General features: G+C 40.1%; 1 protein-coding gene across 2 annotated transcripts in view; it reads left to right on the top strand.

The window, feature by feature from the left end:
• rims3 (regulating synaptic membrane exocytosis 3) overlaps window positions 1-12,102 on the top strand; it is a 61,576-nt gene extending 49,474 nt beyond the window's left edge. For both annotated transcript variants that reach the window (XM_053637957.1, XM_053637958.1), the window contains 5 exons: window positions 8,805-8,946; window positions 9,073-9,185; window positions 9,825-9,926; window positions 10,160-10,299; window positions 11,864-12,102. In XM_053637957.1, the coding sequence (XP_053493932.1) occupies window positions 8,805-8,946; window positions 9,073-9,185; window positions 9,825-9,926; window positions 10,160-10,299; window positions 11,864-12,076 (710 nt within the window). In that variant the 3' untranslated portion in view covers window positions 12,077-12,102. The remainder of the gene's footprint in view (window positions 1-8,804; window positions 8,947-9,072; window positions 9,186-9,824; window positions 9,927-10,159; window positions 10,300-11,863) is intronic.

Here is a 12,102-nt window from a genome sequence, read left to right as displayed (position 1 = left end):
CTGAAATGAGTCCTTCACTTCGGGCTGAGGCTGAAACACACACACACACACACACACACACACACACACACACGCAGATCAGTCATGCTCCTTCATGTTAGTGCAGTACAGATGAAGAGAGTATGAGGACGTGTTTGGGAGTGATGCAGCAGAGTGATGAATTTTCAATTCTGTTCGGGGGAAATTTTCCAAATTTTCTGCGCAAATCCATCATGTCAGTCATTTTTACTGCAAAGATTGCACAGTATATTACAGTACCTTCTATAACTTAGTAAAGGAGTTAAAGTTAGTAAAGTTAGTCTTACAAAAGAGGTGTGGCCTCTTTGTTAGTCTTAGTGAAGGAGGTGTGGCCTCTTCGTTAGTCTTAGTGAAGGAGGTGTGGCCTCTTCGTTAGTCTTAGTGAAGGAGGTGTGGCCTCTTTGTTAGTCTTAGTGAAGGAGGTGTGGCCTCTTCGTTAGTCTTAGTGAAGGAGGTGTGGCCTCTTCGTTAGTCTTAGTGAAGGAGGTGTGGCCTCTTTGTTAGTCTTAGTGAAGAACCTGTGATTTCTTTGTTAGTCTTAGTGAAGGAGGTGTGGCCTCTTCGTTAGTCTTATTGAAGAACCTGTGATTTCTTTGTTAGTCTTAGTGAAGGAGGTGTGGCCTCTTTGTTAGTCTTAGTGAAGGAGGTGTGGCCTCTTCGTTAGTCTTAGTGAAGGAGGTGTGGCCTCTTTGTTAGTCTTATTGTAGAACCTGTGATTTCTTTGTTAGTCTTAGTGAAGGAGGGGTGGGCATTTTGTCTGTTATTCTTAGAGAAGGAATGGAGCGGTGCTTCTGGCGATGAGCATAGGTACAGCCTACAGAAATATTATGGTTATGTGACCTACTTTTGATCAAACACAACTTGTGCTGACAAAATCCCTACAGCCAGCACATATAGTAACATTTAAATAAAAGAGCTTGCATTAAAGATGTATTTGTGTTAGAGCGTGACTCATAAATGTGACACTGATAGAGAATGTTTTATATTACTTACTTTTTTTTTGGTATGATGGCACTCTCACCCGTGTCTTTCATAAAGAGATTAACTATCCTGTGTGAATGAGACATAATTAATAAATAACATCTTCCAGCAACGTTACAAATCTCATCCCATCTGAATAGTACTTAATGATATTAAAAACAGCACGAAGCTCTGCGACTCAGTTTCTATAAGGAGCATGAAAATCACCGTTAAAAGTCAGATTTCTCTTACAGAGATGATGCGAGTCACTTTGACCCGAGACGGTATTATATTATGGCTTGATATTCTCAACTTTTAAAGTAGTTTTAAAGTCAGAAGCTGTGCACAGATCACCCAGGAGCAAATCTAACCAGAATATCTAGCATTGACTCATTTGGTTTTCTTGGGGCTGATGCTGTATTTTTAGCTCTGGATAATCTAAAATGTCTGTTCCCTGTGCTATCTGTCTCGGGGATGAGGCTGTTGCCACAGAGACCAGACAGAGAGATGGCCATGACTTTGCTCTCATGACAAACACACAAACACACACACTGGTTTAGTATAACACAGCCACCAGTGTTTTCAGTGGATGGTGAAGCCAAGTTTGTGATCATTACCAGGCACTCGAGCACTGAGGAGTGAAAACAGAGGTAAAACTGCTGAATTTTATGTTTAATGTCATGGTTAATTATTATAAAGTTATGAAGGAGACACAGTCTCTTTGTCAGTCTTAATGAAGGGGGTGTGGCCTATTTGTCTGATAGCTACAGTGAAGGAGGTGGGGCCTCTGCGTGCCAAAGACATGGTGTCTTTTTAAAAAAAATTAGCTGTAGTATAGCAGGCTTGGTGTCTTTGTTTGTTAGTCTTACTGAAGGAGGTGTGGCTTTGTTATCTTTTAGTCGTAGTGAAGGAGGTGTGGCTTCTTTGTTTATTAGTTTCAGTGAAGGGGACATGGTCTGTGAGTAAAGGAGGCATGGCCTTTTTGTCTGTTAGTAAAGGAGGTGTGGCCTTTTTGTCTGTTAGTAAAGAAGGCATAGCCTTTTTGTCTGTTAGTAAAGGAAGTGTGGCCTTTTGTCTGTTAGTAAAGGAAGTGTGACCTTTTTGTCTGTTAGTAAAGGAAGTGTGACCTTTTAGTCTGTTAGTAAAGGAAGTGTGGCCTTTTTGTCTGTTAGTAAAGGAAGTGTGGCCTTTTGTCTGTTAGTAAAGGAGGCGTGGCCTTTTTGTCTGTTAGTAAAGGAGGTGTTGCCTTTTTGTCTGTTAGTAAAGGAGGCGTGGCCTTTTTGTCTGTTAGTAAAGGAGGTGTTGCCTTTTTGTCTGTTAGTAAAGGAGGTGTTGCCTTTTTGTCTGTTAGTAAAGGAAGTGTGGCCTTTTTGTCTGTTATTAAAGGAAGTGTGGCCTTTTTGTCTGTTAGTAAAGGAAGTGTGGCCTTTTTGTCTGTTATTAAAGGAGGCGTGGCCTTTTTGTCTGTTAGTAAAGGAAGTGTGGCCTTTTTGTCTGTTAGTAAAGGAGGCGTGGCCTTTTGTCTGTTAGTAAAGGAGGCGTGGCCTTTTGTCTGTTAGTAAAGGAGGTGTTGCCTTTTTGTCTGTTAGTAAAGGAAGTGTGGCCTTTTTGTCTGTTAGTAAAGGAAGTGTGACCTTTTTGTCTGTTATTAAAGGAAGTGTGACCTTTTTGTCTGTTATTAAAGGAGGCGTGGCCTTTTTGTCTGTTAGTAAAGGAAGTGTGGCCTTTTTGTCTGTTAGTAAAGGAAGTGTGGCCTTTTGTCTGTTAGTAAAGGAGGCGTGGCCTTTTGTCTGTTAGTAAAGGAGGTGTTGCCTTTTTGTCTGTTAGTAAAGGAAGTGTGGCCTTTTTGTCTGTTATTAAAGGAAGTGTGACCTTTTTGTCTGTTATTAAAGGAAGTGTGGCCTTTTTGTCTGTTAGTAAAGGAAGTGTGGCCTTTTTGTCTGTTAGTAAAGGCGGCATGGCCTTTTGTCTGTTAGTAAAGGAGGCATGGCCTTTTGTCTGTTAGTAAAGGAGGCGTGGCCTTTTGTCTGTTAGTAAAGGAGGTGTTGCCTTTTTGTCTGTTAGTAAAGGAAGTGTGGCCTTTTTGTCTGTTAGTAAAGGAAGTGTGGCCTTTTTGTCTGTTAGTAAAGGAAGTGTGGCATTTTTGTCTGTTAATTACGGAGGTGTGGCCTTTTGGTTTATTAGTTTTGGTGAAGGAGGCGTGGCCTTTTTGTCTTAGTGAAGGAGGCGTAGTCTCTTTGTCTGTTAGTAAAGGCACTGTTCCTGCCAGTTCCAGTAAAAGAGGCATTGCCTCAATGTCTGTTAGCTTTAATGAAGGAGGTGTGGCATCTTTCTGTCTGAACTAACACTTCTATTGGAAATAACTTGTATTGGAAAATAATGCATCCTAGCAGGTTTCATTTAATCCGCTGCCTTCACTGGGATTGTGCCTGAACTGCTATATCATCATATATTTATGTTTTTATGTCATTTCAAAAGACCCTTAGAATTAATTCCTGTCTCACTAAATGGTTAGCTCTGCTTGTTTATTTTATGGAACCAGTTTTACTGAAGGTATTAGAGTAGAAGCATTTCTTAAAATATTGATGGGTGTGTGTTAGTGGGAAGAACTCTGAATTCTGGTTTGCCTTGGATTCATGCTATAAGGTAAGTTTTTTTTATCCAGTTCTCCGGGACGAAGTGTGTGTTTATCCAAAGTGTGTGTTTATCCCATGCATTACCCTACCAAGTAAATATGCACCAAGAATTATTATCAAGCCTACAAAAAAAACGCTAATAAGCTAAATATTAGTCTTCACCTCCCTGACTACTCGAGTCTACTGTTCTCCACAAGCAAGGGGAGCTGCATGAGAGAGGTCAGATGCAGCACAAGCCATTTTAACACCCAATATTATTCTCTCTTTTCTTTCTTCTCACCTCTCTTACAAATTTCCTCTCTCCCCATCTGCTTCCCCTTCCCATCGCTCTATAGCTCTACAGTTATCTCTCCATTCACACCTCTACATCTCCGTCCATTTCTCTCACTAACTGAGCTGCATCCTTTAATATTTCATTGAAGCACCTCGCAGGATTTACCCAGGAGAAATGGACTGAAGAGGAAGCTATAGAAAAGATGGAAACAAACACAGGTGGATTTAAGGCAAGATAGGACAGGAACAGAGATATATAGGGGAAAGTGGAATATCAATCTGAGGAGACAGTTTAGCTGGTGGGAAAAAAGACATTTTACTCAGCATTTTTTTTTGTTGTTGTTGTTGCAGAAAAGCATCACTAAAGGAGCTGGTTGGAATTTTGTAGCGCCCTCTGCTGCCCATGAGGTGAAATGCAGTTGCGTTGAAAACAGTTTTCAAACACAATCTTTTTTATGACTTTTGATTTGCCTTTTTTAAAAATGCAGGCAGCTCTGTTCCAGCTGGTGGGTGGAGCTCATTTCAGGGTTGGAAAAATATCAGTAAAATTCTGTAATAGTCACTAGTAGATCCATTGCTATATTGGGAATCACCATTTTCTAAGATTTTTTTTTTTAAAGATGAATAAAAAACATCACTTAAAATAACATTTTAATTACAATAAAAATGCACCTTTAAAATATGCCTACTGCAGTGACAGTGGAGTTGTTGGAGTATGTGCTCAAGAAGGGGTCAAAACCAGAAAATATATTACAAATTGGGACACGGGAAACTAGAAATCCACAGCTTGGAACTGAAGGCAAGACTTCGCCAAGGCTACAACTAAGCCACCTTTTAATCTAGTGGGCGGAGTCATTTTATAGCCTTTGCAGCATCTTAATTTATCCACGAGAGCTCTTTTTTTGCAGTGGAAACTTGTTGAAAAGTTCTAACATCTCCACCCCCACAAACACACATTGAATCAATATCTGGACGTCACTACACTCTATGAGTACACACTTACCTTCACTGTCTCTAAACACTCCTGTGTACTGCAGCAGTCAGCTTGTGTTTATACCACTATAAGCATCTTGTCTTTGTGATCTACACACACACACACACACACACACACACACACACACACACTGAGCACTGCAGACCCAATCCCAAAGAGGACTACTGAGACTGTATTTGTTGAAACACTTAATCCACTGCAAAGAGTGATCCCACAGTTAATACTCTGTGCTCAAACATGATTGATTATTCGGGGTGTGTATCTCTTATTGTGAGATGATACAATGATAATAATATCATTTTATCATGGAATGGTTGTTTAACCATTCCATGTAGAAAGGAAGCAGACAGAAATAATATACGATTTGATTTAAAGCCATCGCGATATGATTTGGTGCAATATGGCACAAAACAGTATGATTCAGTATTCAAAATAGTTTTTAATTAAAAACAAAACACAATGAGACAAACTCCACAAATGAGACTGACAGCAATGTAGGCCACACCTCTTTCACTAACACTGACAACAACGTAGGTCACACCTCCTTCACTGACACTGACAGTATATAGGACACACCTCCTTCACTGACACTGACAGTATATAGGACACGCCTCCTTCATTGACACTGACAGTATATAGGACACAACTCCTTCATTGAGACTGACAGTATATAGGACACACCTCCTTCATTGACACTGACAGTATATAGGACACACCTCCTTCACTGACACTGACAGTATATAGGACACGCCTCCTGCACTGAGACTGACAGCAACAAAGGCAAAACCTCCTTCACTAACACTAACAGCAAGATAGGCCACACCTCCTTCACTGAGACTGACAGAAATATAGTACACATCTCCTTCACTAACACTGACAGTAATATAGGCCACACCTCCTTCATTGAGACTGACAGCAACATAGGCCACACCTGCTTCACTAAGACTGAGAAACATTAAGGCCACACCTCCTTCACTAACACTGACAGTAATATAGGCCACACCTCCTTCATTGAGACTGACAGCAACATTGGCCACACCTCCTTCACTTTGACTGAAAGGTGTATAGGCCACTCCTCCTTCACTGGAACTGAGATTATAAAACGGTACAATTGTATCCTACATGTTACATTTCTAATCTTTATTCTGTTGCACACATGTATTTGGGAAAATGAGACAGATTTAGCACCCGTGTGACTCTCTGATGTCCCCTTGTGTATTTTTAGTACCATACACATCTGAAGTTATTATATTATATAAAAACCAGAGATCTCTGCCTCATCTGACTCACAGCTCCATGGCATTGAGAGAGTGTGTGCCAAAAATGTCTCCCAGTCTCCCAGTAAACTCATTACCGCTCCGTCTCAACAAGCGAGGGAAACAATACCGTTGTACTCCATAGCAGGGTTTCACTCTAGCTTTAATAATCAGGGGTGGATCAATATGAAAAATGCTCCGAATGAGACTGCCTGTATCTGCCTGAAACTGCCTGTATGCATGTTCATCAGTTTTGGTGTTCAAGATGTTCACCATGGACAATATTGGATGATGTACAACGAGGAAGCAGAAATGCACGGTTACGTTTATTTAGTATTATACCTCAGTGCTGTCAAATTCTCAATTCTGATTGGTCAGGAAGCGTTGACGAAGTTCTCTAACAGTAGTGCCAAGCTGCAGTACATCTGCAATAATAATTTCTTTAATAACGGGGCCTAGATCAAGGGCTCATCCTGGAATTCGCTTTCACGTCCTAGAATAAATTCTTAAATCTACCACTGTGATGAAATATATATGCTATATCTAATATATGGTTTGCTATGATCCCTGTATACTTTCTTCTCTTGCATTTATTTATATAATAACCATACAAATATTTATTTCCCAGTGGTGTTTGACACCTGTTTGATGACACTCGTCCTACTTTATGATGTGCTGTGCTGTATTTTAGGAATTTCTGTGAAATGTTATTCTCAGTGCACCATTATAGTCATCACGGTGTATTGAGTGTCCAATTTTCTGAGAAAAGGATTAGCAAGGAGCGAGTCGCATATCTGGAGGACGTTTCTTGGTAAAATGACAAGCTTCATTCCTTTTTCTCTAACCTGAGGGTTAACATTTTATTGTTGTTTTCAGAGGCCTCATTGAGGGTCCTGGATTTCTATAAAGCAGTAAATAAGCTTTGCACCCAAAGATCAGCTAAATGCCATCAGCCCCTTAGTGCTGTCGGTGTTTATGAATGCGACTCCTCTAATTGCTCCAGGATTTTATTGAAAAATGCAGCTCGCCATCAGTGGTGCTTTTTTGTTGTTGTTGTTGAGTAGTCTAACACTTTTCTACTCCTATATGGAAGTGTAAGCCCCAAGCGTTTGGTTGCCAGATTCCCATTCCCATTATATAGCCTCATAAAACACATCACAATACAGCATAATGTTGGCTGTTCAGTAATACCGTACCCTCAAAGGACTCACAATTGTCATATTTACACCATCCTTTTGTAGTTCATTTTCCTTCATCATCCATTAATCCATGCCTCCACTTCTTCTTGAGTGGCGCAGTATGTTAGTTGGCCACCCAAAAGAGATCGGCTAAACGCCATTAGTCCCTCAGTGCTGTTGTCAGTTAGGAATGCGGGCTTTATGCCCAGCTCTCACAACACAGATGAGCATCTAATTGCGCCAAGAGGGATCCTAATGGAAAGTGCAGTTCGCTCTCAGTGTCAGCATGCCTGCTAAAACAAATATGACTCACTCTGCTATTACTTATGTTTGTTCATATTATTCATATCTATTTTCCAATAAGACCACTTAGTCCTTTGTCATGGGTTTTGAGGCGATTTGCTTTTCCATTTTTGGTTTTGGACGCCTGCAGCAGTGCGAGACTTTTTATTATTATGCTGCTCAGCTCTGTGTATACTGAAGACTCGGAGAGAAAAAGGCAGAGCCAAGCTGAACATGTCTGCTGAATAATTAACATTTCCCCCCCAATGCTTATGTTAAGTCTGGTCGAAGAGTGTAAACTGGACAAACTGATACAAATTAGACTCAGCAGTCGTGACTTAAGTCCAAAAGTTACGTCAATATTTATGTGGGGGGATTTACATGTAGTCAGAGTTAGGCACTTGTTTACGACAATTTTTTCTGGGTGTGTAATCAACTGTAACTGTGCACCTTCAAGGTTGGAGTAGTAACACAAGCACTTGCCTTTTAAGCTGAAAAAAAAAAAAAAATCAGGGATAGAAAATGTGGACTGAAGAAATAAATTTGTGTTTTTCATGAACCCTATAGGTGGCTTAGTGGTTCGCACATTTGCCTCGCACCTGAAAGGTTGGGGGTTCAATTCCCGTCTCCACGCTGTGTGTGTGTGTGTGTGTGTGTGGAGTTTCTACGTTCTCCCCGTGCTCTGGGGGTTTCCTCCCCCAGTCCAATGATATGTGTCGTAAGCTGATTGGCATCTCTGAATCATCTGTAGTGTGTGAGTGTGTGCGCGATTGTTCCCTGCGATGGGTTGGCACCTCATCCAGGGTGTCCCCCACCTTGAGTCCCCGCAACCCTGTGTAGGATAAGCGATACGAAAAATGGATGGATGGATGGACGGCTGGATGGATCAATCCTATATAACACATGAAAAATGCGCTTAAGAGTGAGGTCAGAGATGTGCATAACTGAGATACGTCTCTGTTTTAGGCACACTCCAACCTGAGTCCGTAACTATTGCGTAACTTCTGAGTAGTGCTTATGTCTGTAGTTATACCTGAGTTATATCTGAGTAATGAAATACACAATTTTGATATTAAATCCTCACTAAGCAAGCGTCACTTGACTCAATGTCAACTCAAGGAATACAGCCCTGACTGTGAACGGATTGTGCGATCTGTGATGCTTGTTGAACTTTTTATCCACACCTATACCTTTTTTATTTCTGTAGATGGAGCAACCAAGAAGCTACGCAGCACGATCAGGAGGAGCACGGAGACGGGCATTGCCGTAGAGATGAGGAACCGTGTGACGAGGCAGGGCAGTAAGGAGTCAACGGATGGAAGCACTAACAGTAACAGCTCAGAAGGAACGTGAGTGCAGAGGCGGATATTTTTAAAAAATCGTCTGCGTTCTCTTACTGCATGCTCTATAAGTCGTATTTGTATTTGTATCTTGCTTTGTTGTGTTTACAACGTAAAATGTTTCATGTCCAATAGTTTCATCTTCCCTACCACCCGACTGGGCCCAGAGAGCCAGTTCAGCGACTTCCTGGATGGCCTTGGCCCCGCCCAGATTGTTGGGCGTCAGACATTAGCCACACCGCCAATGGGTGAGTCTCAAGCACAGAATGGATTTCCTATTACAAATGCGAAATACCAAATGTGCTGCTTCAAAACAACTTTAAAATACCTGATACACCAGTAACCACATTTTTAATTCTAACAGCTTTAGAAGAGAAGATTAGCTGAGAGGATGTAGCTGAGAGGATTTTTTATGAGCTTGAAGAAAGCCTTCAGGAATATGTGTTAGGGTGTAATGTTTCTTTAAGCTACACCTTTTACTTCATCAGATTTTTTTTGGCACAAGTAGTATACTTTGTATTTTGGTCATTGTTTGCTTGTCTATTGATTTGATATATATACAAGGTCCTGTGTCTCCATCTGCTGTTCAGTAGGGCAAATTACAGACAATTACATTGACCTTATAACCATACAAGCTGACGTCCAGAAATGTATTATTATATAATTTTTGTATAAAAAGTCAGCGTGAATGAAATATCTAATTCAAGCTTCATTTACATTACTAGCAAATCCTTCGTGGGAATGTATTACCTGCAATATTGCATAATAAACAGTACTAAAGCTCAGTGATCCATTAAAAGCATGCATTAATACGCTATTTTATCTATATTTTATTTCAACTAAACTGTATTTGTACTATTGCATTATTATGTCCTATATCTGTGTAGGCGATGTACATATCGGAGTGATGGATCGCGGTGGTCAGATCGAGGTGGAAATCACCCAAGCCAGGGGTTTAACCCCTAAACCAGGCTCAAGGAACATTCCAGGTAAAAAAAAATTTGATCTTCCGAGTTCAAGTCACATCCCCTTTATATTCATTAGGCAGACATTTTTATTTAATGCAAGGTAGAATGCAATCCAACCATATCCAATAATGTACTCCTGGGATTTGAATTCACAATCATCTGCTCACTAGCACATCACCTAAAACTCTAAGAAAAAACTAAGTCTTGAAATATATGGCACTGTTTAAGAATGGATTTTAACTTTGTGTCTGCAGCGACGTATGCGAAGGTTTATGTCCTGGAGAATGGAGCATGTCTCTCCAAGAAGAAAACCAAAGTGGTGAAGAAAACCCTGGACCCAACCTACCAACAAACACTACTGTTTGATGAAAGCCCTCAGGGCAAAGTGTTACAGGTGGGACAATGAACCACAAGCAGCTAGCTGTTAACAGCATAGCAATGTTATTTCCCATTCTTCTCAGTTTTTAGCCCCTTGGGAATCCTCAGTGAAGACTCTCTCTGTGCTGTAACATTTATAAATATGACCTGTATATCACCTCAATAGCCATATCAGATTAGCTAATGTTAGCAAGCTTGCTTGAGTTAGCAGTGAAGATTACTTACATTTATAAATTTGGCTTAAATCTCAGACATCTTGTCAGGTTAGCTCATGTTAGCTAACTGGCTCATATTAGCAGGGAAGATTGTTTACATTTATAAATGTGATTATAAATGTAATGTGACAATCCTGTCATGGTAGCCCATGTTAGTTAGTTAGTTTTTATTAGCAGGAACAATTGTTAACATGTACAAGTATGACTTAAATTCTTTCATAAATCCTGTCAGGTTAGCTCATATTAGTTAGCTAGTTTGTATTAGCAGGAACAATTGTTAACATGTACAAGTATGACTTAAATTCTCTCATAAATCCTGTCAGGTTAGCTCATGTTAGTTAGCTAGTTTGTATTAGCAGGAACAATTGTTTACATATAAGTATGGCTTAAATTCTATCAGAAATCCTGTCAGGTTAGCTCATGTTAGTTAGCTAGTTTGTTTTAGCAGTAACAATTGTTTACATGTATAAGTATGACTTAAATTCTCTCATAAATCCTGTCAGGTTAGCTCACATTAGTTAGCTAGTTTGTTTTAGCAGTAACAATTGTTTACATGTATAAGTATGACTTAAATTCTCTCATAAATCCTGTCAGGTTAGCTCACATTAGTTAGCTAGTTTGTTTTAGCAGTAACAATTGTTTACATGTATAAGTATGACTTAAATTCTCTCATAAATCCTGTCAGGTTAGCTCACATTAGTTAGCTAGTTTGTTTTAGCAGTAACAATTGTTTACATGTATAAGTATGACTTAAATTCTCTCATAAATCCTGTCAGGTTAGCTCACATTAGTTAGCTAGTTTGTTTTAGCAGTAACAATTGTTTACATGTATAAGTATGACTTAAGTTCTCTCAGAAATCCTGTCAGATTAGCTCATATTAGTTAGCTAGTTTGTATTAGCAGGAACAATTATCAACATGTACAAGTATTACTTAAAATTCTCTCATAAATCCTGTCAGGTTAGCTCATATCAGTTAGCTAGTTTGTATTAGCAGGAACAATTATCAACATGTACAAGTATGACTTAAATTCTCTTACAAATCCTGTCAGGTTAGCTCATGTTAGTTAGCTGGTTTGTATTAGCAGGAACAATTATCAACATGTATAAGTATGACACATTCTGTCTAAAATCCTGTCAGGTTAGCTCATAGTAGCTCATAGTAGCTGGCTAAGAAAATCTGTGAAAATAACATCGCAGGTATATAGTATATATGAAGAAGAGTTCAGGAGGTAACTTCAGTGTACTTCAGTACACATAGCGGATGTAGTAAAAGTTAAGGACATAAGTACTACAATAGTTACGCAATCAAAGAGGTTGTTGGAGGTGAAACCCCAGAACTAATTGCTTGCCCCGCTGTCCGCTAGGTGATTGTGTGGGGCGATTACGGCCGCATGGACACCAAGTGCTTCATGGGAATGGCCCAGATCCTCCTGGACGAGCTGGATTTGTCCTCCATGATTGGTGGCTGGTACAAGCTGTTTCCCACTTCCTCTCTTGCCGACTCCAGCATCGGCCAGCTGACCCGACGCCTCTCACAGTCCTCACTCGAGAGTGCCACCAGCCCCTCATGCACCTAGAAAAGGCCCTTCCTCCACATCTTCTC

This window comes from Ictalurus furcatus, chromosome 12 (assembly GCF_023375685.1).
Source record: "Ictalurus furcatus strain D&B chromosome 12, Billie_1.0, whole genome shotgun sequence".
NCBI lineage: Eukaryota > Metazoa > Chordata > Actinopteri > Siluriformes > Ictaluridae > Ictalurus > Ictalurus furcatus.
Note: the sequence above shows the minus strand (reverse complement) of the source record. Positions and strands in the feature narration are given on the sequence as shown.